This window comes from Lepisosteus platostomus, chromosome 6 (genome assembly GCF_059453375.1).
Source record: "Lepisosteus platostomus isolate fLepPlt1 chromosome 6, fLepPlt1.hap1, whole genome shotgun sequence".
In the NCBI taxonomy this organism is placed as follows: domain Eukaryota; kingdom Metazoa; phylum Chordata; class Actinopteri; order Semionotiformes; family Lepisosteidae; genus Lepisosteus; species Lepisosteus platostomus.
The window spans coordinates 67,196,857-67,221,440 of record NC_142616.1 but is presented as its reverse complement, the minus strand read 5'-3'; the positions used below and the strand labels follow the sequence as shown (position 1 = coordinate 67,221,440).

Below are 24,584 nucleotides of genomic sequence, written 5' to 3'. Positions count from 1 at the left end.
GGGAGTTGTGAATGATTTTTTGTTTGACTGGCACACACAGGACGATTTCCGCAGGGGACTGGCTTATTGATGGACTGTCGGGTAGCTACAGTCCAACAAAGGTAAAACAAGGTAAAACAAAGGTAGGAGGCTAAACCGAAATTCGCTAGGAATAACGACACCCAGGAAGGAAGTGAGTTGAAAGGTTTATTGAGCAAGTCGCAGGGAACACTAAAGGGGTTGGGACCCCCCTGCAGTGAGGAGAGGCAAGCGCATGAATACGAGGGAGAGAAGGGGCTTTATGAACAGGATCTCTGATGTTTTCTGGAAGAAAAATCGTCGGAGTGATTGGAAATTACTGACAGCTGAGGTCGGTGGCGCTTGGTGTTGGTGGCTGTTGTCATCTGTCCCCAGCCTTTGTAACAAACTCCACGTGAAACAGATCAGCCCCGTAAGTACGCCATCGTTCTGTTGTTCAAGAGAGATATACATTCTTCCTTAAGCCGGGGAGCGAGAGAGAAGCTGGGCACCCAACGCTACTGGATTCACGTGCCTGTTAACGGGACCGGAGAGGCGTCGAGTCCAGCCAGAGCAGATCAGTCGCGGGGTTGAGCTTCAACATGTTTGGGCCCTTAAGGTCTTGGCAGGAACTCTGATGGCACCATGACATTTCCCCACGTCTCTGAACTTCCCTTGCATCTACCCCTCTCACCTCCTGGTCCCGGAGGGCCACAGTCCGTTCAGGTTTTTCCACTCCACCCCCGGGGTTTGGGTCAGTCGTCCACCTGGTCAGTGTCTCTCTCTCCCCACAGCCCGGCTCACTGAAGTTTCCAAGCTGCCTAGAAAACCTGGCCCGGCCCGCCGCTCCGGGATCGGGAGTGAATGGAGCTGGGCCCCAGCAGGCAGGCAGGCAGTGAGGCCCCGCTAGGCCTCGAAGCTGAGGCTGAACTTGCGGTCGTAGCTGGCCTGGATGTCCCGGGCCAGGACGCAGCGCAGCCGGTGCCAGAAGTAGCCCTGGGCTTGGGGGTTCTGCGGCCACAGCAGCACGGTCTCGCGGCAGAGCAGCCTGCGCAGCTGCAGGTAGCGGCTCCCGCGCCGCCCCTTCTCCAGCAGCACGAAGACTGCCACGTCCGCCCGCTCCTCCAGCAGCCTCTGCTGCGCCAGGAAGAAGGCCTCCCGCAGCAGCCCGCCGGCCGGCCCGGCCCTGGGCAGCACGAACACGGTCTTCCTGCTGCCCTGCACCGCCTCGTGCAGGTTCTCGATGGAGGAGCGCCCTGGCAGCCAGTCCCTCTCCTCCAGGCACAGCCGGAAGCGCTGGGCCCCGCTGTCCTCCAGCTGCACCCTGAGCTCGTTGTACACCCAGTCCGCCACGCTCTCCTGCTCCTTGTCGAACGCCACGAAGGCGTCGTAGGCCGAGCCCTCGCCGCCCTTGTAGAAGAGGCCCCAGGCCCTGGCCACCCAGACGTAGAAGGCGTACCAGGCGTCCCAGCCCAGCGCCTGCCTCAGCACTGGCAGGGCGGTCAGAGGGAGAGCCAGCGCGAGCGAGAGGAGGAAGGCGGCCATGTTGCGACTGCCGGGGCAGAGCAGGGCGTCCCGGCTGAAGACGCTGCGGCCCCTCAGCTTGTCCGGCGAGCCGCAGGTCACCTGGCTGGTCAGGGCGGGCACGGAGAAGTTGAAGTTGCCGAAGAGCTCGTAGAAGGAGGAGTCGCAGGTGCAGACCAGGCGGTTCCAGCGGATGTCCAGCACGCGCAGGCGCTGCAGCAGGAAGTTGTCGAAGTCCAGCTGCTCCAGCTGGTTGTCGCTCAGGAGCAGGCTGGCCAGCGCCGTGGCGTTCCTGAAGAAGTCCCGGTCGATGGCGTGGATCCTGTTGGAGGACAGGTTGAGGCTCCGGAGGCCGGAGTCCGGGGGGATGTAGCTGCCGGGATGGAGGCTCCGGGAGAGGGTGGAGAGCCAGTTGTAGCTCAGATCCAGGATCTCCAGGCACGGAAAGGCGCTCAGCGCCTCCCAGGGGAAAGACGTGAGCTTGTTGAACTTGAGGTTGAGGTCCCTCAGGGTTGGGGGAAGATGGTAGATCCCTTCAGGCGGGATGCGAGTCAGCAGGTTGTTGGACAGGTCTAGGCTGGTTAGGTTGGTGAGATTCCGAAAGAACTGGAAATAAATCTTCTTGTTCCACATGTCCTGCAGGCGGTTGTGCCTGAAGACGAGCTTATTCAGGGAAGAGCTGGCCAGCGCCGTGCTGATGCGGTCGCTGATGGAGTCGAAGCCCAGGTCCAGGAGCCTGAGGGAGGGCAGCCCCGCGATGAAGTCCAGCCTGTGGCCCATTCCACTCAGCTGGAAGTGGTAGTTGTTGTTGCTGAGGTCCAGCACCTCCAGGCTGGGCAGCTCGGAGAAGGCCGCCTTGTAGTACAAGTCGATCCTGTTGTAGGAGAGGTCCAGCAGCTTCAGCCTCTTCAGGAGGATGAACTGGTTGCCGTTGAAGGACTGGCTGATGCTGTTGTGGGACAGGATCAGGCACTCGATGCGCTCGAAGCCCTCGAAGAGCTCCTTCTGGACGTAGACGAGGTTGTTCCTCATCAAATTCAGTGTCTCGCGCCCGGTGCAGCTCTCTGGCAAAGGGAGGCCCACCTGCGGCTCGGGGGCGATGAGCCCTCTCGCCTGGAGGGAAGAGCCGGGGGTCAGACGATGGTCGGGGAGCCCCGGTCTCTTTCCTGGGGCTCCCCGGCAGCGCGTGCAGCTGATTTCGTTGTCCGACAGCCTGAGGTAGCTCAGGGCAGCCAGGCTGTCGAAGATGTGCAGCTCGATGTTCTTGATGAAGTTCAGCCGGAGGTTTAGAAGGCGCAGCTCGGGGAGGCCGGCCAAGGGCGCGACGGAGGCGTTGTCCACGGACTGGAAAAAGCAGCCGGTGATCTGCAGGCTCTGCAGCCGCGCCAGGCCCGCGAAGTCTTCGGTGAGGGCCAGCCTCCGGAAGACGGTGAACCGCCTGTAGTTGTACGAGAGGTCGAGGGACCTCAGCCGGGGAAAGCCGCGGAAGGCCGGGCTCCCCAGGACCAGATCGTTGCCGTTGGGGGATGTCCGGGAGAGGAGGTTGTCGCTCAGGAGCAGCTCCTCCAGTCCCCGCAGGGGGGCGAAGACGGAGTCGTTAAGGGAGGCGAGGGAGTTGTCGGACAGGTTCAGGCTCTTCAGGGAGCCCAGGCTTGCGAAGCAGCCGGCTGGCAGGTGCAGGGCGCTGCGGGCGCACTTGATGCAGGGGCTCGGGGCGTGCTCGCACCGCCGGCAGTTCCCCTTGAGGTCCAGGGAGCTCAGCCGCGCCAGCTGGCCGAAGTCTCCCGGGGCCACGGCCGAGATCTGGTTGTAGTGGAGGGCGAGCCTCCTGAGGCCGGCCGGGAGGCCCCCGGGGACCGCGGTGAGGTTGTTGTGGCCCAGCGAGAGCTCCCGCAGCCGGCCCATGCCCGCGAGGAAGCCGCGCGGCGCCCCCTGGCTGTGGCCGCAGGGGTTGTTGTAGTAGCAGTTGCCGTCCAGGCGGAGCGTCTGCAGCGCGGCCAGGGCGGGGGGGCGGGCCGGGGGCTCCAGGAGCAGCAGCCGGTTGTAGCTCAAGTCGAGGGTCCGCAGGGAGGGGGGCAGGAGCGGGACGGCCCGCAGCCCGTTGCCCCGCAGGTCGAGGCTCCGGAGCTGGGCCAGCGGCTCGAAGGCCCGCGGGGCGAGCACCATGGGGCCGCCGGCCTTGGGAACGCCGGGGCGCAGCAGGCCGTTCCACTGCAGCTCCAGGGTCTCCAGGCGGCGGAAGAGGGAGAAGGCGTCGGCCGGGATCCGGGAGATGTGGTTGCCGGAGAGCAGGAGGGCCGTCACCGCCCCCGTGGGCGCGCGGAAGTGGGGCACCCGCGTGAGGCCGTGGGCCGCGCAGTCCACCGTCTGGGGGCTCGGGCTACCGCAGGGCAGGAAGGGGGGATACGTGGCGGCTCCGGGGGGCAGCAGGGACACCAGGACGGCCAGGAACCCCGGGAGAGCGGCCGCGCCTCGCGGAGAAGCCTGCGGAGAGGAGGTCAGAGGATCGGCGCTCGGTCTCCTCTCTACTTGTCTGGACAAGCCCGTGTCTGATTCAGAGCGGCGGGCAGGCAGGCGCCAGAGTGGCTCCTCATGGGGCGCCGCCTTGTTTTGGGGTGCACAGCTGGCGCCCTCCTCCCCCCATCGAGCGACTCGGCCTGTTCCACCAGGAGCACGCATGCGCCCGAGCTGGCGTTCCCAGGAGCACAGCCGACGCCCTCGTGCAGACTCCACAATATCAACTGGTGAGGAGTCCACACCTCGGCGCTCGTCTGCGTCAGGCCCCGCGCACGTTCAAATCTATCGGTACGAATAGCTAGTCGATATATTCTGATACACAAACGCACTTCCTTTAATATTAATCGTCACCGGACAGCATGGATGGAAAAGGTATGTATGTTTCGATAGTCCGAATGAATTCACTCAGTGTGTCTATTTTACATTTTTTCTCGTTGTTAAATGTGAATTATAGACTGAGAGGCAGAAAAACCTTGACACGTGAGCTTTGGGGACAATAGCACTGGTTGTGCTCTTGACGCCTGCCAGTAAACGTAAGTTTCTGTCTGTGCCTCACTCTTCAGCAAGTACGCACTGCACCCCTGCTTCTTCCTCTCGGGCAGGACCAGCCCAGAGACCCACAGCAAAAACAAACCTTGAAAGCAGCTTAGATATAACCCTTAGCGAGGGCAGAGTGCGCCTCGCCCGCTGGGCGCCGGGATGGAGGACGCGAGGAGGTGCTGATCGACACCGCGGAGAGCGGGCCGTCTGTCACGGGCCGGCCCGACTGGGTCAGAACTCCGGTGAGACGAGAAGCCTGGGGCTTCAAGGCAACCCGCCGAGCCGGACTGCGGCTCCATCTGGGAAGGGCCTGATGGGATGGGGTTGGAACCACATTCCTATCTGGCCCGTACCTGATGAAATCAGTTCACAGCTGCTCCCCGCTTTCCCACGGTCTTGTGGGTCTGTCCCGGGCCTTTGCAACGTTTTTGAGACGGGCGGCTCTTGCAGGAGAGCAGTACGTACCATGTCTCCGGAGAGGGTCGTCACTCCTGCGCAAATGTTCCACTTGCCTTGCCTTGCCTTCACATGAGACTTGGTGTGGCATCAGAACTCTTGTTCCCCTTTTGAATTTGCAGCGGAGTTTAGTGTTATTTAAGCCTTTCAGCGGAAGTGTGTGTGTGTGTGAGGGGAGGTGGTCTGTCTGTTCTTCTTGCCCACAATTGACATGACGCTCATAACACACACAACCCCAGCGGTTAATGAGCTCCCCTGATTGCTAGAGCTGTGGCTCACAAGTCCTGTTCCCTGCGTTCAGTTTCTCCCTAGTTAAGAGCGATGCCGTACCAACACTTCTGGCTCGTCCTCGTACTTGAACTAGTCCTCGGCTGTGTCATCCGAGTCTGGAGACTTAAGATCCGTTCTTCCATTTCCAATTCAGGGTTGTGGGGGAGACCTAGAGGCTACCCCAGCAAGCAATGGGTGTGAAGTTGGGCACACCCCGGACACCAGTCCATTGCAGGACAGACATGCACACCAGGGCCAGTTTTCCCAGTAACCAATTAATTTACCTGTATGCATTAGGACTATGGGAGGAAACTGGAGCTCCCAGAGGACACCCAGATAGACGCGGGGAGAACATGCAAACTCCACACAGACAGCACCCCAGGTCAGGGATTGAACTCAGGGCCCAGCGCTGGGCTCCACTGTGCCGCCCAATAATTCAGATGTCTGTTTAATTGTAGAACACAGCGTACTTACAGGTGTGTTTCTCATGTTAGTTTGTTAGAGCCCTAGAATGTACTGTATGGAAAAAAAATAATTGTTTCATCGATTGATTTCACCTGCGACTCAGGGGGGGCCCAGAGGTAACCTGCTTCCCCTGGGAAAGGTCAGAGGTCGTTCTTTCAGTCTTCCCGTCACTGTGCTGGGCGGAACCAGCAGGACGGTTCTGAAACTGGGTTAACTGTTCTTGCTGTCGTTCTGATTGATTGATCATGCGTGACTGACTGTGTCGCACACGCGTGAGTTTGACTGCTGCAGCGTGAAATCTGCTCGTTAGAGAGAGAGAGAAAGAGCTGGTTTTACAGCGGTGGCGAGGCGAGTTAGTGGGCCGAGCACCACGCCTGGTGACCATCGAGAGAGAGAAAACCTCAGACAGGCACCCATGTGCTGTCGAGAGCATATGATCTTCCTGCCACCGACACGCTGGTGCCTGGATAGACAAACGTGTCTAGCTGGGCAGGAAGTGACATTTCACAAGCAGAGGGGACACTGGGAACAGAACGGGATGAACTATTCCCAGCCTGCAGGGAGAGCGTACTGTACCACACTGTGTGCAGCTCTCTGAGATGCTTTAGATGCTATGTAAATGTATGGATTTCTTCTTATCTTTGGAAAAACCTGTTGTACTTCTAAGGGATGAGCATCTTCTGACGCTTCGTGTGCAGTGGATGGAGGCACAGTGCCTCGAGAAGGTGCGCTTGTGTATAAACACTGCCCGCAGCTTGGGAGTGCTGTTTCCCTTGGGGCCTGTGCCTCCCAGTCTCTCTGGAGCCCTGGGAGTCTCCTGTATCAGGAATGGACTCGTCCTCTGTGGGCTGTGGGTCACCCACCCCCCCCCCTCCCCTAAATGGATCCTCATTCGATTTTCCTCCTCCAGCTGCCCCCTCCACACAACCCATCTGTATTTGTGCTCCAGCTTTTCAGGACCAGGAGCCTTTCGTTGACCTTCGGCAGTGGCGAGTCAGGTTTCCCAGCAGGCCCTTTTGCGAAGAGGCGCTGCTCTTGGGGGAGCAGGTGCTCTGGGGCGCAGATAGTGCAGGGGTTCGAGCGCAGTGCTGAGGCTGGCTGCCACACTGTCTTCAGTGTGATATATGTTTGGCATCATCATGCTGCTGGACTCTCTGTGGCTTCCTGTCAGAGAGCACAGCACTTCCTGAACATGCTGCTCTTCCTCCAGTGCCTCATCTTCACTAGCGGTGGTCCGTGTCTGGTGGGAGGAGGGGGCTTCACAGCTGAGTTAACCCACCAGGGTGTAGCACAGCAGTGAAAATACTGAACTACAAGTACGAAATATCAATACCAACAGACTGCCAGCTTTTACAAAAAACAGTAGTTGCACAATGTTTTGTTTTAGTTTTTCAAATGATTGCACAATTCCTTTCCTATACAGAGTCACTGAGGGCAGCGGGGTGCCATTTTCTTATGGTACTGTTGGCGAGAGGGACATGAGGTCAGGCTGGCAGAACAAAAGGCTTTGAGCCCATGGAGTCGGGTGTCAGGGGCACCGAGAGCTCCTTAGAAAGCCGGCATTGTTGTCTGTTTCCACCCTGAAGTTCAGGGAAGCAGGTGGCTCTGTCTTGGGAGAAGGGAGAGGATAGAGGGTAGACAGGGGAGAGGATAGACAGAGGAGAGGAGAGAAAGGGAGAGGAGAGAGGGTAGACAGGGGAGAGGAGAGAAAGGGAGAGGACAGAGGGTAGACAGGGGAGAGGAGAGACAGGGGAGAGGAGAGAAAGGGAGAGGACAGAGGGTAGACAGGGGAGAGGAGAGACAGGGGAGAGGAGAGAAAGGGAGAGGACAGAGGAGAGAAAGGGAGAGGATAGAGGAGAGACAGGGGAGAGGAGAGAAAGGGAGAGGACAGAGGAGAGACAGGGAAGAGGAGAGAAAGGGAGAGGACAGAGGATAGACAGGGGAGAGGAGAGAAAGGGAGAGGACAGAGGATAGACGGGGGACAGGATAGACAGGGGAGAGGAGAGAAAGGGAGAGGACAGAGGATAGACGGGGGACAGGAGAGAAAGGGAGAGGATAGAGGATAGACAGGGGAGAGGAGAGAAAGGGAGAGGACAGAGGATAGACAAGGGAGAGGAGAGAAAGGGAGAGGATAGAGGATAGACAGGGGAGAGGAGAGAAAGGGAGAGGATAGAGGATAGACAGGGGACAGGAGAGAAAGGGAGAGGATAGAGGATAGACAGGGGACAGGAGAGAAGCAAGAGGCTCAGTCAGTACACTTCCTGGCACACCGCCGGGCCTGTGCATGATGGGCAGCCCCTGGTCAGTGCAGCAGCGAGTCAGGGACCCACAGGGCTGCCTCCAGTGTGCAGGAGCAGCTGCAGCCTGGTGCCCAGAGCCTCGTGTGCCCTCCGGACTGAGCGGCGCCTCCAGGCAGTGCCAGATGCATTGCACCGGGTCTCCACAGTGCTGGGAGGGTGCCAGGATTTCCAGTGTCATGCTGCTGCTGTTACAGGGCTGCTACACAGGGGTGTGTTTGTGCCTGCTCCCTTCAGTGCTTGGTGTTTTGTCACAGGTGTATTATTGTGTGTCAGCAGAGGGGCATTTAAAGCAGAAAACTGGGGAGGCAGGCAGTTAACAGCAGGCGAATGTTTGTGGAATGGACAAGAGGTTGCTGCAACATGGTGACTTCTGGGGTATTTTGGCATATCGAGATGGGCAATAACTAAAGCATGAGGAGAATGAGCCTTCACCCCATACGGAGCACAATAAGAGCAGAAAGAACATTGGGAACAGAACGGGATGAAGTATTCCCAGTCCGCAGGGAGAGCATACCACACTGTGCGCAGCCCTCTGGGATGCTTTAGAATGAAAGGCGCTATACAAATAGAAAGACTTCTTATCTTTTTAAAATCCTGTTGCGCCCGGGCTCTGTCGCTTGCTAAATATGAGAGCAAGCAAAAAGGCACAGGCGAGCTACAGGACCTGTGCTCATGCTCTGCCGGAGCTGTGTGTGTTGTGTGTAGAGCAGTGCTCTCCAGGCAGGCAGCTCTTTCCGTTCCATTTCTCTGCCAGTATTTAAAACAGGAGCAGCTTTCCTGCCTCCTCCATGACCACTGGAGGTGGGGATCCAGGGCGAGGCAGGAGGTCTCTTTCCAGAGCTGTGATTGAGATGCTCAGGGGGAGCGGCCGCCAGCGTGTGCAGGGTGTTAAAATAAGATCCTGCACTGTTTAGAGCCAAGCACAGGCTGGGCTGGGCAGTGTAGCCCCGGTGCCTCTAGTGCTCGCTCTGTCTCAGAGCAAGCGTGCGTCAGTCCCTGCACAATCTGGACAGCCGTGTCTCCAGGGACAGACCGCGTGTCTCAGACGAGGGATTCAGCCCTTCTGTAGCTTTTGTTTTCTGAAGCCCACATTCTCCAGGCCCTGGTGTGAATGGCTGAAAGAGACGGAGTGATGGCACAGAGTCAAGGGGTGGGAAAGGGAGGGGATTAACATATGGGATGGAGCGTACCACTCTTCAGCAATGGGGGGAGTCTCAGGTGCTAAAGCGTCCCCCCCCCCCTCCTTGCTGGCTTGCCAGGCGTAGTGGACTGCTCCGCTGTGCTCGCCCAGTTCTAGTGACCTCGCCCTCGCAGAGAGGGCTCAGAGAGCGGACAGCGCGCGCGGACTGGGCAGGGCCGAAGGGTCGTGGGCCTCAGGCAGGGAGAGAGTGCGCTGGGAGAGAAGAATGGAGAGGGAGTGGAGATGGTAGAAATCGGACTCCCTGGGCCCCAACCTGATACTATGTGACGCTGCTGAGAGGAGTTGGCGGGGGGCTGTCTCCTGTCTCCTGTCTCCTGTCTCCTGTCTCCTGTCTCCTGCCATGGCTGCTGCTGTCTGCGGGTGAGTTCACTGCCTCTCACTACGGGTGGGTTGTCTGAAAACCTCTCAGAGGTCTCCTCCCTCTGTCTGAACTCCCCGGAGGCTGGACACCTGTTGTGGACACCGGCCTCTGCGGTGAACTGGTCAGGAGACTGGGGGGCGCTGTGGCCTGGCAGGGGGGTGGGGGTACTGAGCACAGGTGAGGGGGCTTCTTTAGAAGTGGCTGGGGGGATGTGGGCAGGACAAGGGGGCAGGAGGGCAACACTAGGGACAGATTCACTCTCTCCCAGTGTGTTTCTGCCACAGTGGGGGAGTTTACACAAGGGGCTACCCCACCCTTCCAGACCATCTGTCTGACCGCAGCGCAGCGGACAGGGTCTCGAATTCTCTCCGTTTATTTTTGGAAGCGTCGGCCCGCCCGTCTGCCGCCCTCCTCCCGGGAAGCACGGCCGGCTGGACGCTGGGACAGCTGTCCGGAGCGGAGGGGCGGCCGGTTCGGCTCAGGATCCAGTTCCTCCGCAGAGCGCCCAGCTCGGCGCCCACACGTCAGAGGTGTGCTCCTCCTCTCGCCCCCGGGCTGCTTGAGGGGGTCTGCGCGTCCCCGGCCGCTGGAGCAGCTGCTGGCCCTCCGGCGCCCCGTGGCTCACACCGCCCAGTCCCCTTCGCAAGCCGCCTCACTGTGTGCTGCTGTGTCATGGCAGAGTGGACAGAAGAACTGGACTGCAGCAGGTGTCCCATGGAGTCAGCCTCAGCCTCTGAGACAGCTGGGAGGGAGGAGTCGGGAACAGCCCCTCCCCCATCACCCACACCCCCCCCCCCCAGCTCCAGACACACCACCTCCTTCATGCTTCCAGTCCAGTCTGGGGCTTTCCCAGGCTCTGGGGAATGAAGAAATCGTGCTCCCTTCACGACTGCTTCTCCTCCCAACCTGTTCTGACAAAGCCAGCCTCCCTCTCCTCCCAGGATGGATTCCATCCCAGTCTCTGAATTAGCACAGACTACAGCCCCCTGCAGGCACTGACTGCACACTGCAGCCCCCTGCAGGCACTGACTGCAGACTACAGCCCCCTGCAGGCACTGCGGCCCCCTGCAGGCACTGACTGCACACTGCGGCCCCCTACAGGCACTGACTGTAGACTACAGCCCCCTGCAGGCACTGACTGCACACTGCAGCCCCCTGCAGGCACTGACTGTAGACTACAGCCCCCTGCAGGCACTGACTGCACACTGCAGCCCCCTGCAGGCACTGACTGCACACTGCAGCCCCCTGCAGGCACTGACTGCACACTGCAGCCCCCTGCAGGCACTGACTGCAGACTACAGCCCCCTGCAGGCACTGTGGCCCCCTGCAGGCACTGACTGCACACTGCGGTCCCCTGCAGGCACTGACTGCTCACTACGGCCCCCTGCAGGCACTGACTGCACACTGCGGCCCCCTGCAGGCACTGACTGCAGACTACAGCCCCCTGCAGGCACTGCGGTCCCCTGCAGGCACTGACTGCACACTGCGGTCCCCTGCAGGCACTGACTGCACACTACAGCCCCCTGCAGGCACTGACTGCACACTGCAGCCCACTTGTCACAGGTGTTGTTCCCAGACTCATCGAAGGCTGAAGACATGTTGAGATCCTGCACCAGTGCTTCCAGCTCATCTCTCCTTCTCGCTCTGTCCCCTGCAGTACTGAGGCCTGGCTCCGGACTGGGCAGGCGCAGGCGCCGCAGAAGGTAAAACTGACTTCAGGGGCCGCACCGCCCCCTGTCTCTCCACCGGGGGGCGCCGCGTTCCGGGGAGCGGCTCTCCTCTCTCTCCTGGCGCTGCAGGTGGCGCTGTGTCGGTGCGGCAAACCGGCGGCCCTGCCCGCACCCCCCGGCGAGCCCTTCCAGGTCTACTGGAACGCGCCCACGCAGCAGTGCCAGGCGCGGCACGGGACCCCCCTGGCGCTGGGGCCGTTCGGCGTCGTCGCCAACCCCGCGCAGGCCTTCGCCGGGCCCCGCCTCGCCATCTTCTACCTGGACCAGCTGGGCCTCTACCCCTTCTACGACGCCAGCGGCTGGCCGGTGAACGGGGGCTGCCCGCAGAACGCCAGCCTGGCGGCGCACAGCGAGAAGCTGGCGGGCGACGTGCGGCGCTCCCTGCCCTGGCCCGCCTTCTCGGGCCTGGCCGTGGTGGACTGGGAGGAGTGGCGCCCGCAGTGGGAGCGCAACTGGGCCGGCAAGGCGGTGTACCAGCGGAAGTCGCGGGAGCTCGTCCGCGCGCTGCGGCCGGACTGGCCCGCCGGGAAGGTGGGTCCCGCTGTCCCGGGAGCCGGCCTGCCCCCCCCTGGTGGCGCCCGCCGGCTCAGGCCCCCCCCTCTCCCTCTCTGCCTGGCGCAGGTGGAGTGGCAGGCCACCTGGGAGTTCGACACGGCGGCCCGGCGCTTCCTGACCGAGACGCTGCGCCTGGCCCGGGGGCTGCGGCCGGGGGGCCTGTGGGGGCTCTACCTCTTCCCCGACTGCTACAACCACGAGTACAAGAGGGGCCTCCGCAACTACACGGGGCGCTGCCCCCCGCTGGAGCTGCGGCGCAACGACGCGCTGGGCTGGCTCTTCTCCGAGAGCGCGGCGCTCTACCCCTCCGTCTACCTGCAGGGGGAGCTGCGCTCCTCGCCCCAGGCCCGGCTCTTCGCGCGGGCGCGCGTCGGGGAGGCGCTGCGGGTGGCGAGCTCCACGCCCTCGCCCGCCTCGCTGCCCGTCTTCGTCTACAGCCGCCCCTTCTACGCCAACTCCCTCGCCCCGCTGACGGAGGTGAGACGCCCCTCCGCCGCCGCCTGACCCCAGAGCCAGCCGCGCTACAGCCCGCTGGAGCTCAGCAGTGTGGGCCTGGCCAGTACCTGGAGGGGAGACCCCTGGGAAAGCTGAGGCTGCTGCTGGAAGAGGTGTCAGTGGGGCCAGCAGGGGGCGCTCTCACCCTGCAGTCCATGTGGGTCCTAATGCCCCAGTGTAGTGACGGGGACACTATACTGTAAACAGGCGCCGTCCTTCGGATGAGACGTAAAACCGAGGTCCTGACTCTCTGTGGTCACTAAAAATCCCAGGGCATTTCCAGAAAAGAGTAGGGGTGTTACCCCAGTGTCCTGGACAAATTTCCCATTGGCCTTTACCAGTCATGGCCTCCTAATAACCCCCCTCTCTGAACTGGCTCCATCACTCTGCTCTCCTCCTCACTGAGAGCTGGTGTGTGAGGAGTGTACTAGCGCATCATCCAGGTGGGGCTGCACACGGGTGGGGGTGGAGGGGATCCCCATGACCTGTATGGCGCTCTGAGTGGGGTGTCCAGCAGAGCGCTATAGAAGTGTGAGGGATTATTAATAATAGTACTGATGAGGATTGGAAGGGAGGAGTGGGTTCTGCTGGAGCCTCTCTGGTCAGGAGCTTTCATTAGAGCCGGATCCGGCTCGACGGAAAAACCGCTGGCAGAAAACCGGCCGGCTCACGAAAGCTCGTTCACATCCTCCTGCCTGGGAAACACCCGTCTGAGCGGCGGGAGGGGCAGAGGGAGGGAGCAGGTTTCCTCGGCGGTTAAGTTCCCAGTGCAGCGCGTCCTCCAACACGGAACGAGCGCTGATGCACCGGGCTGGAGACGAGGTGGAGCTACGGGTTTCGAACGAGGAAGGAACGTCACTGCGGAGCCCGGTGGAGCTGTGGCCTTGCCTGCCACCTAGTGGCTCCCTCCGGTACAGCAGACCGAAATCAGGGCTGTTTGCCGTCTGTGTGTGGTCTTCAGTGCTGAGGCTGCTGCGCCCCGTGTTCAGAGCTGCAACAAGCACACTGAGGCGCTCTTCAGGCAGGCAGGTGGGTGTCAATAACAATAACAGGACCACTACTGAGGCCTCATTCCACTCCTGGCTCTACAAGCTGCAAAGTCTTACTCGCCCTGCCCTGAAGCGGAAGAGCAACCTGGTTATAATTCCGCTAAAACTGTGGAATAACCCATTGCTCTGGAAGTCCAGCTTTGCACTCCAGGACAGCTCTGACTGCTGAGGGCTGCGACGATTAACGGTTCTGGCGGTTTGAATGATTGGAGATCATTTTCTTTGCTCTTCGACTCTGAATTGGGGGGTGAATTCTGCAGAGGGGTTCTGTAGGCTTACCGGCTCTGTGTCTGTTCCAGATGGACCTGGTGTCCACCATCGGGGAGAGCGCCGCCCTGGGGGCCAGTGGAGTTGTTCTCTGGGGAGGGGTTGACTACTCTCGCTCCAGGGTAAGTGCCCAGTCGCTGTTGTTGCTGTTGAAGCTAACTCCCATATTTAGGACCCGTGTGGATTCAGAATGTTTTCAAAAACGTGTGAACAGACATAGAAAAGATCCTAGCAAAGTTTTAACAGTTTAAAACCAGTTTTTTCAGGGTGGCTGATCCTGTGCTTTCTGAGAGCCCTAAATCTCATGCTGTAAGACAGGGACAGGACATTAATCAGCACAGTAATTCACACCAGGTGTTCAGCACAGTCAGATCCTTAATTGCATAAAGGAGTTAATTATCTATTAATGTAATTGATCAGTTGCAGAGCTGGTGAAAGCACAGACCCTCCTTGGAGCTGTCTGGTATTGTCGTATACTGTATAGTATATACTATACTGTGCTGTATTGTGCTATAGTGTACTGTATCCTACGGTACTGTACTACAGTATACTGTGATGTACTGTATCGTACTGTACTGTCTGGTATTGTCTTGTACTATACTATACTGCACTGTATCCTACTATCTGGTACATCTGGTATTGTACTATACTGTACTGTATTGTACTGTATTGTATTGTACTTTACTATGTTGTACTATACTATACTGTACTGTATCCTACTGTATTGTCTGGTATTGTACTATACTGTACTGTATCCTACTGTACTGTCCTGTATTGGACTACACTGTACTATACTGTACTGTATCATACTGTACTGTCTGGTATTGTACTATCTGGTATTGGACTATACTGTACTGTATCCTACTGTACTGTCCTGTATTGGAATACACTGTACTATACTGTACTGTATCGTACTGTACTGTCTGGTATTGTCTTGTACTATACTGTGTTGTACTATACTATACTGTACTGTATCCTACTGTACTGTCTGGTATTGGACTACACTGTGCTGTACTGTTGTTAGACACAGAGCAGCCCTGCCCCAGGTGCCCTGACTCTCTGTATTCTCCCTGCAGGACATCTGCCTGCAGCTGAACACTTACCTGAAGAGCACGCTGGGCCCCTACATCCTCAATGTCACCACGGCTGCGCGCCTGTGCAGCCGGCACCTCTGCAGCAGCAGGGGGCGCTGCGTGCGCAGGGAGCCTGACTCTGACGCCTTCCTGCACCTGGATGCCCGGGCCTTCCGCATCCAGGTGCGCCCGGGCGACGGCCGCGAGGGGGAGCCGCTGGTCTCCGTGCAGGGGGAGCTCAGCCGCGCGGCGAGGGCGGGCCTGAGGCAGGCCTTCCGCTGCCACTGCTACCAGGGCAGGACCGGAGGGCAGTGCCAGAGCCCCGCTAGCAGGGCGCCCAGGACACAGCCCGGCACTGCCCTCCTCTTCAGCGTCCTGTGTGCCGCGTGCACCTGGCAGCTCTGGGGAAGATAGCGGTGCGCCACACTGCCCCCTGCTGCTGAAGTACATATGTGCCGGGCTCTATGCCACATGCAGACCTGTGTGCACGATACTCAGGGACACGCCCAGCTGGCCACACTGAGGCGACTGCACCGGCGGATCACTCCTCACCTCGATCCTGTGCCCTTGGTACACATCCACGCCTGGATACTCCCGGGGAGAGGGCGGGGGAATGGTGGGGTTTTTCTCACAGAAGGGATGTGAAGATATCAACGGACGAAATACCTAACCAAAACCCCCAGGGCGTACCAGAGACTCCCCCACACGGGGAACCAGAATCGGACCCCGTGCTGCCCCGCGGGTTTGCTCAGCTGGGGCCTCTCCGGTCCGCTCCGCTGACTCTGGTGCAGCCAGCTCTTTCAGTGCTGCACGTCGGTCCTGCTAACCGCCGAGCAAGCAGTTAAGGAGCTGGCAGCAGCAGAGACCTGGAGGGGCTGCAGGCCTGAGCGGCCCTGGACAGCTGTTCCCTGCCCTGTCCCTGTATCTCTGCTCACACTGCCAGCAGGACTCGGGGAACACATGTCCAGTTGCCGCCTGCGGTCCGAGCGCCGCCTGCGCAGACTGAGGCGCTCGGGGAGGGGTGGGTACGGCCATGCGCCCCAGGCCGGTCTCGCACCCCCGCCAGAGGGTGGCGGGTCGGAGCCCGCCGCCAGGCTGGGACAGACCCGGGCCCCCCTTGGCCCTGCGCTGCCCCGGGCTGTGATCGCTCCCCGTGGGGTTAATTTCATCCGCCCGCCGCCTCAGACATCTCAGGAAGGAGATCGGGATCCACCGGCCGGATTACGGCTTCGACCAGCCCTGCGGATTTCCAGCCTTATCGCGCCTGAGAGGCCGCAATCCCATCAGTCCCTTCTTATCTGCCAGAGCCGGTGGAGCGCCGGCGAGTGCAGCATCACTGCAAACCGTCTGACTCAGGTAGAGCACAATAATCAAAAAACAGAAATAAGGGATAGTGACAAAATCAGCTGGGAATCCATGGACTGATTTTTTTTATTTTACATGTTATCACGCTAAGCCTGCAACGACACTGTGAACGATTGTGAATAAAAACACTTTGCAGAGAAGATGTGGATGTTTCTCGGCGTGCGTTCCTGTAAGGGCGGGACCAGTCTTCGACCGGCCAGCGCGTCCCGAGACCGGCCGCAGCAGTGTCCCGGGACGAGTCCTGCCCCACCCCGTCTGTTCCTGAGGCGCACCAGCGGGGCAACCAAGCATAGGCCAGCGCGCCACAGCACTGCTGGGAAAACAGACTGGCGCACGTTCAGAGATGAGATGGTCTCTGCAGCCAGACTGCACGGTCCCGCCCCCTGTCAGCTCTATCACCCTGCGGCTCCCAGCTGGCAGCCCACTGGAGCTCAGCAGTGTGGGCCTGGCCAGTACCTGGAGGGGAGACCCCTGGGAAACACTAAGGCTGGAAGAGGTGTCAGTGGGGCCAGCAGGGGGCGCTCACCCTGCGGTCCATGTGGGTCCTAATACCCCAGTATAGTAACAGGGACACTACACTGTAAAAAGGTGCCGTCCTTTGGATGAGAAACCGAGGTCCTGACTCTCTGTGGTCATTAAAAATCCCAGGGCAATTCTCGAAAAGAGTAGGGGTGTTACCCCAGTGTCCTGGACAAATTTCCCCCTGGCCCTTACCAGTCATGGCCTCCTAATAACCCCCCTCTCTGAACTGGCTCCATCCCTCTGCTCTCCTCCCCACTGAGAGCTGGTGTGTGGGGAGCGCACCGGAGCATCATCCTGGTGGGGCTGCACACTGGTGGGGGTGGAGGGGATCCCCATGACCTGTAAAGAGCTTTGGAGGGGAGTGTCCAGAACAGCGTTATGGACATGTAAGGAATTTTTGTTACTAACTGTACTGACCGGTGGTCAGGACATTGGGGTTACATTAACACCCCTCCTCTTTCAGCGTCCTGGGATCTGTACTGACCAGTAGTCAGGACGCTGGGGCCGATACCCCTCCTCTGCCTGACAGTGTCCGGTAGTCCGCGCTGTGTCTCTATACTGTAACAAGGCATTGTGGTGGCTCTTGTCGCTGGGCCCAGAGGCTCAGGTGAGGTGTCAGCGGGACCGGCAGGCTCTGGCGACCACGAGCGTGGCAAGGAGGAGGGAAGAGAGGCTGCCCCGCAGGCAGGGGGCGCCGCGGCTCAGGGCAGGCGTCTCTGCCGGCACGGCCGTCTCCCCGGCCGTCCTGGTGCCCCCCGCGCTGGTGGGCTCCTGGTCCTCGGCCTTGCCCTCCGGGGGTTCGTACCACTGGCACTGGAAGCCCAGGCGCCACGCCTCCAGGTGCCCGGGCAGCAGCTGCCCCCGAGGCCGGACGGCGTCCGCGGTGCCGTCGGCGCCGGGCGCGAGCTGGAAGCTGTCCGCCGGCAGGTGCAGGTAGGTGGGCTCCTCGGGGTCCCTCCGCACACACCGGCCCCTGCCCTGGCACAGCCCCTCGCCGCACAGCCGCGCCGCCGTGGTCACGTTCACCACGTAGGGCCCCAGCACGCCGCGCACGTAGTCCGCCAGCTCCCAGCAGCCCCTCTGCCAACACAGGGACCGGGAGGCTGAACGGGGTCTCTTATTACCCCCTGCTCTCTCACCCCCCTGCTCTCTGACCCCCCTGCTCTCTGACCCCCCTGCTCTCTGACCCCCCTGCTCTCTGACCCCCCTGCTCTCTCGCCCCCCTGCTCTCTGACCCCCCTGCTCTCTGACCCCCCTGCTCTCTCGCCCCCTTGTTCTCTCGCCCCCCTGCTCTCTCGCCCTCCTGCTCTCTGACCCCCCTGCTCTCTGACCCCCCTGCTCTCTCGCCCCCTTGTTCTCTCGCCCCCCTGCTCTCTGACCCCCCTGCTCTCTGACCCCCTGCTCTCTGACCCCCTGCTCTCTCGCCCCCCTGCTCTCTGACCCCCCTGCTCTCTGACCCCCCTGCTCTCTCGCCCCCCTGCTCTCTCGCCCCCCTGCTCTCTGACCCCCCTGCTCTCTCGCCCCCCTGCTCTCTGACCCCCCTGCTCTCTGACCCCCCTGCTCTTTCGCCCCCCTGCTCTCTGACCCCCTGCTCTCTCGCCCCCTTGCTCTCTGACCCCCCTGCTCTCTCACCCTCCTGCTCTCTGACCCCCCTGCTCTCTCACCCTCCTGCTCTCTCGCCCCCCTGCTCTCTGACCCCCCTGCTCTCTCGCCCCCCTGATCCCTCGCCCCCCTGCTCTCTGACCCCCCTGCTCTCTGACCCCCCTGCTCTCTCGCCCCCTTGTTCTCTCGCCCCCCTGCTCTCTGACCCCCCTGCTCTCTCACCCTCCTGCTCTCTCACCCCCCTGCTCTCTGACCCCCCTGCTCTCTGACCCCCTGCTCTCTCGCCCCCCTGCTCTCTGACCCCCCTGCTCTCTGACCCCCCTGCTCTCTCGCCCCCCTGATCCCTCGCCCTCCTGCTCTCTCGCCCCCCTGCTCTCTCGCCCCCCTGCTCTCTCGGTACCTGGGTCTTGGTGGAGAAGAACTTCTCCCAGACGACGGCGCCCGCGGCCCCCAGGGCGGCGCTCTCTCCGATGGTGTGGACCAGGTCAGCCTGCACACGACACACAGATCCGTTCACGTCTCCAATCACCGGTCCTGGATGGGTTGTTTTTTTTTCAGGAAGGGGGTAGGCGTGGGGTGCAGCCCGGTTCACCCGGTGCCTTGACCGGCTCTGCCGGCCAGGGGTTCGAGCTGGGATTTCACAATGCCTTTCCTCCCGCTTCCGCTGGAGGGGCTCCTGACGCACAGCAGACTGGCGCTGGCTCTGAATCGTGCCTCCTGCGCGCTATCGATTGATCCCCTTACCCCCTCTGCCCCGCGCTGTCACGCCCCCCAGCTCGTCATCACCCCCCCTGCTGGTGCGCGATCGCTTCTTATCCGGCAGTGAGTCACAAACCCCATTAATCCATCATCCCTGTCCCTGACAAGATCTCGTCCTCTCTCTCTGTTCTCCCTTCAGATGCTAAATCCCTAAAGCCGAGGGCTGTCTGGACTGGGAGGGGGAGCTCAGCAGGTACTTTATCACCTACAGACACTGTTTGTCATCAGCCTGGGAGAGTCTCCTTCTCTTCTTGCAGATGTCTGCAGCTCGGGCGCTGTTAGGTTTAATGGTTCTGCTCAGTTCTCAGGGTACCGCTTGAGACTAGAGGCTGCAGTGTTTAACAGCTCTTCGTAACGTGTTTTACTGTATAATGACAGAGCGCTAAGAGAGCATCAGTGCAATCAGGAAATAAGAACCCCAGGGAACAAGCCACACAGCCACAAATAATCTCCTGACACCTTTCAAGAAACAGCTGGCTGAAAACCTGAGACCAATTAGGTACTGACCACCCAACAGGCCCGATGGGTCAAGTGGTCACCACTGGATTGCAATTTTTCTTTGGTTGTTCATACTTGAGAGGTGAGAGCTACACCGGGCAGGCCAAACTCGTCTGCAAGAACTCCTCAGCTCTGGTCCCCTGGGCCAACGGGGGGCCACAACAGCCACAGAGAGCTGTACACCCTCTCTTTGGACCTGAGAAAAGACCGGAAGCTTCAGTAGAGTGATTCGCTTCCTTCCTCAGCTAAGACAGAGAGGGCTGAGGACCAGATGGGTCTGTGGCCACAAAGTACAAAAGCTGAGGAACTCTGGTCTAGTGGCAGTATAGAGGACTGACCAGGGCCTTCGAATTGTGTTTGGAGGGCTGCAGGTTCGAATCCCAGCTGTTGTACCCCAGAGCTTCGCTTAAACTGCTTTAGTAAAATGGTGCACAAATATCCAGATAAAAGCATCAGCCAATTAGCTTAGTTTGTCTGGCTTTTAGTTAATCGGTTTTCTCCCCATTAGCGGGGTAAAGCACAGCAGTTGGCTCTGACCCTGTGTTTCGCGCGCGGGACGTCCTGTCCAGTCCCGGCGGCCGCGCACTCACCTCCGAGAGGAAGGAAGCGGTCTCGGCGTAGGCGCTCCTGACCAAGGGGAACACGGGCAGGTCGTGGGCCGCGCCCGCCTGGGCCGCCACGCGCAGGGCCTCCCGGAGCTGGCCGGAGGAGTGCCGCCGCGCGCCCGCGGAGCCGCCCCGCGGCTTGTCCAGCTGCAGGGAGGGGTAGAGGGCGGACGACCTCTTCCAGAGCCACTGCGCCTCGTCGTTCTGCGCCATGTCCGCCGCGGGGCAGCGGCCGGTGGCGTTGGCCGGGTGCTGGCCGGGGCAGGCAGGGTAGGGGGAGAAGCCCCACAGGGCCCGGGGCCGCAGGCGGCGGCCCTCCTGCAGGGTCTCCAGCAGGAGGGCCTGCGCCGCCGCCTCGAAGTCCACCTTGGAGACAAGGAAGGGCGTGAGCGGAGACCCCCGGAGGGGCCGCGCTCCCGACTGCTGACCAGCAGGAGCTCTGCCGTCCCGTGGGAGCGATGGCGTTGAGCTGCGCTGTCATGGGCGAGCGGTCCGCTCGGGCCTCAGCCTGGCTGTTTCCTTCCCATCTGCCCTTCCCAGCCGGCGGGGGCGTCCGGCAGCGACGCCCAGTGCCCCATCCCGAGGCGGCGGTCCCCGGACACGCTGGCCCCCCCATCTGCTCTCTGACCGCTCTGTCCAGCTCGGGGTCGCGGAGAGCTGAGCCCAGACTGACAACAGGCGCAAGGCGGGGGACACCCTGGAGTGATGCCAGTCCATCACAGGGCACACTCACACACACTCACACACACACTCACACTTACACACTCACACTTACACACTCACACTCACACTCACACTCACACTCACACACACACACACTCACACTTACACACTCACACTCACACTTACACACTCACACTTACACACTCACAGACAAACACTCACACTCACAGACTCACACTCACAGACACACACTCACACACACTCACAGACACACACTCACACTCACACACTCACACACTCACACACTCACACTCACACACTCACACACTCACACTCACACACTCACAGACACACACACACTCACACACACTCACACTCACACACTCACACACTCACACTCTCACACTCACACTCACACACTCACACTCACACTTACACACTCACACTTACACACTCACAGACACACACTCACAGACACACACTCACACTTACACACTCACACTCACACACTCACACTTACACACACCCACACACCCACACCCACACTTTCACACACACACACACACACACACACTCACTCATCAGGGCCAGTTTTCCCAGAAGCCAGTTAACCCACCAGCCTGTCTCTGGGCTGTGGGAGGAGCCCCACAGGAACACGGGGAGAGCATGCAAACTCCACACAGACAGCACCCCAGGTCACCCCAATTCTCAGCACTGTGCCAGCGTGCTGCCCAACACTAGGCAGCAAATGCTTTTCCAGCAACGCAGGTCAGCGCACTGCGCCCCCCTCTCCTGCCCTGGCCACTCCGACCCTGCCACGCTCCCGGCGTCTTTACCTGAGCCCACTTGTCCAGCTCCGCGGGAGCCCAGTCGGGGAAGAACTGCCGGAGCAGGGAGCGGGACTGCTCCCGGTAGATCTCCTTCTTGCCGCGGTTGCGGCCCCAGAGCGGCGCCCAGTCTTCCCAGTGGATGGCGGCCAGGCCGCGGTAGTCGGGCCAGGGCAGGGCGGAGGTCACGTCGGCGTCCATTTTCAGCAGGTGCATGTCCAGGCTGGTGTGCTGGGGCAGCCCCCCCGCCACGGGCTGGTTCTGGGGGTCATAGTAGGGGTACAGCCCCAGGCCGTCCCGGTAGAAGACGACAAACTGGCCCGCCGAGCCGTTGCTGAGCATGCCAAAGGCGCTGGGGTCGGGGCGCCCCTCGCACAAGGAGTCGGGGATCCCCCACAGCACCAGAAAGGGCTGGCCAGGCACGAGGGGGACGCGGGCAGGCTGCAGGGCACCCCCGGGAGGGGCCAGCAGACCCAGGGCCAGCAGCAGGAGGGCGCTCATGCCCTCTCCTGCGCACGCGGACTCACCGGGAGGGTGCTGCCAGCCTGCGCGTCTCCATCGCTCTGCGGACAAAGGGAGGGCAGTCAGCGGGGCTGGGCGGGTTTCGAAGGCCACACACGCAGGCTACCGTGGATACGCTCCACCCTAGGAGACACGGGGGCGAGGGAACTCATCGCAGCGCGGTGACGCCCCGGGAGAGGCGAGCGCTGAGCCGGCTCCTTAATCAAGGGCAATTTAAGTTAAGTTAATTGTGAAGAGCTAATTGGTTTGTTCTCCTCCACAGCTGTTGGGGTTCAGTCCTGGCGGGAGACTCCCGCCGTGCTAGGGCTCCCCGGAAGCCGCCGAGCCGAGCCGAGCCGAGCTGAGCTGAACCGAGCCGAGCCGTCGCTGTGCTCAGGGAGCCGGAGCTACTGGGGCAGGTAATTAACTGCTGCTTTAATGAGATTATGATGTAGAGCTCTCCACACAAGCTCAATCGCTGCACTACCACACAATCCCCCTTTGTCTGTCCTCTCTAATCCGCCGGGCCAGCGCTGGCGGGACGGGAGACGGGCCGTCCCGCTCCGGACGGCCCCCGCAGCCCCCCCTGCTCCCGGCTCCCTGCCCGCTGTCCACTGCGGAGGAGGCCGCGCTGGCCGAGGTCCCCCAGCTCCAGCTGTTCCCAGATTCTCCAGGGCTCCTCCAGGGGGAGAGCTATCCCCCCCCATTGCTGTAGCCCCCCCAGAGAAATCCCTGGATCCCTACTGCGGTCTGCTGCAGGCTCTGTGCTTGATAAATCGCTCTTCCTCATCCTGCCCAGCGGTGGACAGGCCGGGAGGGGGAGGCTGCTGTGCAGGCGGGCAGGAAAAGGGGGCGCACTCACCTCGGGGCAGCAGGGTCACAGGTCGGCGCCGTACGGCGAGGAGGTCGGGCCCACAGCCCGTGCAGCGCGGAGACGGAGCGGACTGGACTGGACAGGACAGGACGTGGGCCGGAGCTGGGCGATGAGGCTGCTTCACCTCTCAGGTGCCGGGGGTGTTGGGGGTGGGGGACAGTAATCTGTGCGAATAAGCAGGGTCAGCGGAGAGCACGGCCATCACATGAGCAGCCCGGAATAGGCCGGTTATCCCTCTAATCCCCCCTCAGCCTCGGGCTTTGCACTGCAGCTGCAGCACGCAAGGTGCCCACTGGCGTCCCCTACCTGCAGGGCACAGCGCTCCAGCACCCACGCTGGGGAGCCCCGCTCCCCCAGAGGACAGTGCACACACGCCGGGGAGCCCCCCTCCCCCAGAGGACAGTGCACACACACTGGGGACCCCCCCCCTCCCCCAGAGGACAGTGCACACACACCGGGGAGCCCCCACTCCCCCAGAGGACAGTGCACACACACTGGGGACCCCCCCCCTCCCCCAGAGGACAGTGCACACACACACTGGGGAGCCCCCCTCCCCCAGAGGACAGTGCACACACACCGGGGACCCCCCCCTCCCCCAGAGGACAGTGCACACACACTGGGGACCCCCCCCTCCCCCAGAGGACAGTGCACACACACCGGGGAGCCCCCCTCCCCCAGAGGACAGTGCACACACACCGGGGACCCCCCCCCTCCCCCAGAGGACAGTGCACACACACCGGGGAGCCCCCCTCCCCCAGAGGACAGTGCACACACACTGGGGACCCCCCCCTCCCCCAGAGGACAGTGCACACACACCGGGGAGCCCCCCTCCCCCAGAGGACAGTGCACACACACCGGGGACCCCCCCCCTCCCCCAGAGGACAGTGCACACACACCGGGGAGCCCCCCTCCCCCAGAGGACAGTGCACACACACCGGGGAGCCCCCCTCCCCCAGAGGACAGTGCACACACACCGGGGACCCCCCCCCTCCCCCAGAGGACAGTGCACACACACCGGGGACCCCCCACTCCCCCAGAGGACAGTGCACACACACCGGGGAGCCCCCCTCCCCCAGAGGACAGTGCACACACACCGGGGAGCCCCCCTCCCCCAGAGGACAGTGCACACACACTGGGGACCCCCCACTCCCCCAGAGGACAGTGCACACACACCGGGGAGCCCCCCTCCCCCAGAGGACAGTGCACACACACCGGGGAGCCCCCCTCCCCCAGAGGACAGTGCACACACACCGGGGACCCCCCACTCCCCCAGAGGACAGTGCACACACACCGGGGACCCCCTCCTCCCCCAGAGGACAGTGCACACACACCGGGGAGCCCCCCTCCCCCAGAGGACAGTGCACACACACTGGGGACCCCCCACTCCCCCAGAGGACAGTGCACACACACCGGGGAGCCCCCCTCCCCCAGAGGACAGTGCACACACACTGGGGACCCCCCACTCCCCCAGAGGACAGTGCACACACACCGGGGGGACCCCCTCCTCCCCCAGAGGACAGTGCACACACACCGGGGAGCCCCCCTCTCCCCCAGAGGACAGTGCACAC

The 24,584-nt window shown here is 61.5% G+C and overlaps 3 protein-coding genes and 1 long non-coding RNA gene across 7 annotated transcripts in view; 1 reads left to right on the top strand and 3 right to left on the bottom strand.

Moving 5' to 3' along the window:
• Window positions 1-173: 173 nt before the first annotated feature.
• LOC148662222 (toll-like receptor 9) lies at window positions 174-5,152 on the bottom strand. Its single transcript, XM_088637125.1, has 2 exons — window positions 5,044-5,152; window positions 174-4,005 (listed from the first exon to the last, which is right to left on the bottom strand). Exons 1-2 carry the CDS (start codon window positions 5,044-5,046, stop codon window positions 904-906), a joined length of 3,105 nt encoding a protein of 1,034 aa, XP_088493251.1. The 5' UTR covers window positions 5,047-5,152; the 3' UTR covers window positions 174-903.
• Window positions 5,153-7,605: 2,453 nt separating this feature from the next.
• On the top strand, window positions 7,606-16,305 carry LOC148662221 (hyaluronidase-2-like). Of its 4 annotated transcripts, XM_088637139.1 has the most exons (6): window positions 7,621-9,630; window positions 10,017-10,338; window positions 11,289-11,892; window positions 11,983-12,393; window positions 13,760-13,849; window positions 14,804-16,305. In XM_088637139.1, the coding sequence occupies exons 2-6, from the start codon at window positions 10,304-10,306 to the stop codon at window positions 15,212-15,214; spliced, it is 1,551 nt and encodes a 516-aa protein (XP_088493265.1). In that variant the 5' UTR covers window positions 7,621-9,630; window positions 10,017-10,303; the 3' UTR covers window positions 15,215-16,305. The 4 variants fall into 4 exon arrangements, with proteins under 4 accessions (XP_088493266.1, XP_088493263.1, XP_088493264.1 ...); XM_088637140.1 differs by lacking the exon at window positions 14,804-16,305 and adding an exon at window positions 13,965-14,526 and having other exon boundaries at window positions 7,606-9,630; window positions 11,289-12,393; window positions 13,760-13,933; XM_088637137.1 differs by having other exon boundaries at window positions 7,619-9,630; window positions 11,289-12,393.
• LOC148662220 (hyaluronidase-2) lies at window positions 16,208-23,139 on the bottom strand. The gene is made up of 5 exons (XM_088637144.1): window positions 23,005-23,139; window positions 21,651-22,204; window positions 20,137-20,517; window positions 18,690-18,779; window positions 16,208-17,767 (listed from the first exon to the last, which is right to left on the bottom strand). Exons 2-5 carry the CDS (start codon window positions 22,140-22,142, stop codon window positions 17,303-17,305), a joined length of 1,428 nt encoding a protein of 475 aa, XP_088493270.1. The 5' UTR covers window positions 22,143-22,204; window positions 23,005-23,139; the 3' UTR covers window positions 16,208-17,302.
• The window catches only part of LOC148662208 (uncharacterized), a 146,727-nt gene continuing 138,350 nt past the window's right edge, over window positions 16,208-24,584 (bottom strand). The window contains exon 2 of the long non-coding RNA XR_015939688.1: window positions 16,208-16,621. This is a non-coding gene — a long non-coding RNA (uncharacterized LOC148662208). The remainder of the gene's footprint in view (window positions 16,622-24,584) is intronic.

Coding starts and splice junctions, on each gene's coding strand:
- LOC148662221 (XM_088637137.1), top strand. CDS start 10,304: ATGGCAGAGTGGACAGAAGAACTGGACTGCAGCAG. Junction 10,339..11,288: donor GAAGAACTGGACTGCAGCAG/GTGTCCCATGGA, acceptor TGTCCCCTGCAG/TACTGAGGCCTGGCTCCGGA. Junction 12,394..13,759: donor CCCTCGCCCCGCTGACGGAG/GTGAGACGCCCC, acceptor TGTCTGTTCCAG/ATGGACCTGGTGTCCACCAT.
- LOC148662220 (XM_088637144.1), bottom strand. CDS start 22,142: ATGAGCGCCCTCCTGCTGCTGGCCCTGGGTCTGCTGGCCCCTCCCGGG. Junction 18,780..20,136: donor CCGCTTCCTTCCTCTCGGAG/GTGAGTGCGCGG, acceptor TGTCGTGTGCAG/GCTGACCTGGTCCACACCAT. Junction 17,768..18,689: donor TCTTCTCCACCAAGACCCAG/GTACCGAGAGAG, acceptor CTGTGTTGGCAG/AGGGGCTGCTGGGAGCTGGC.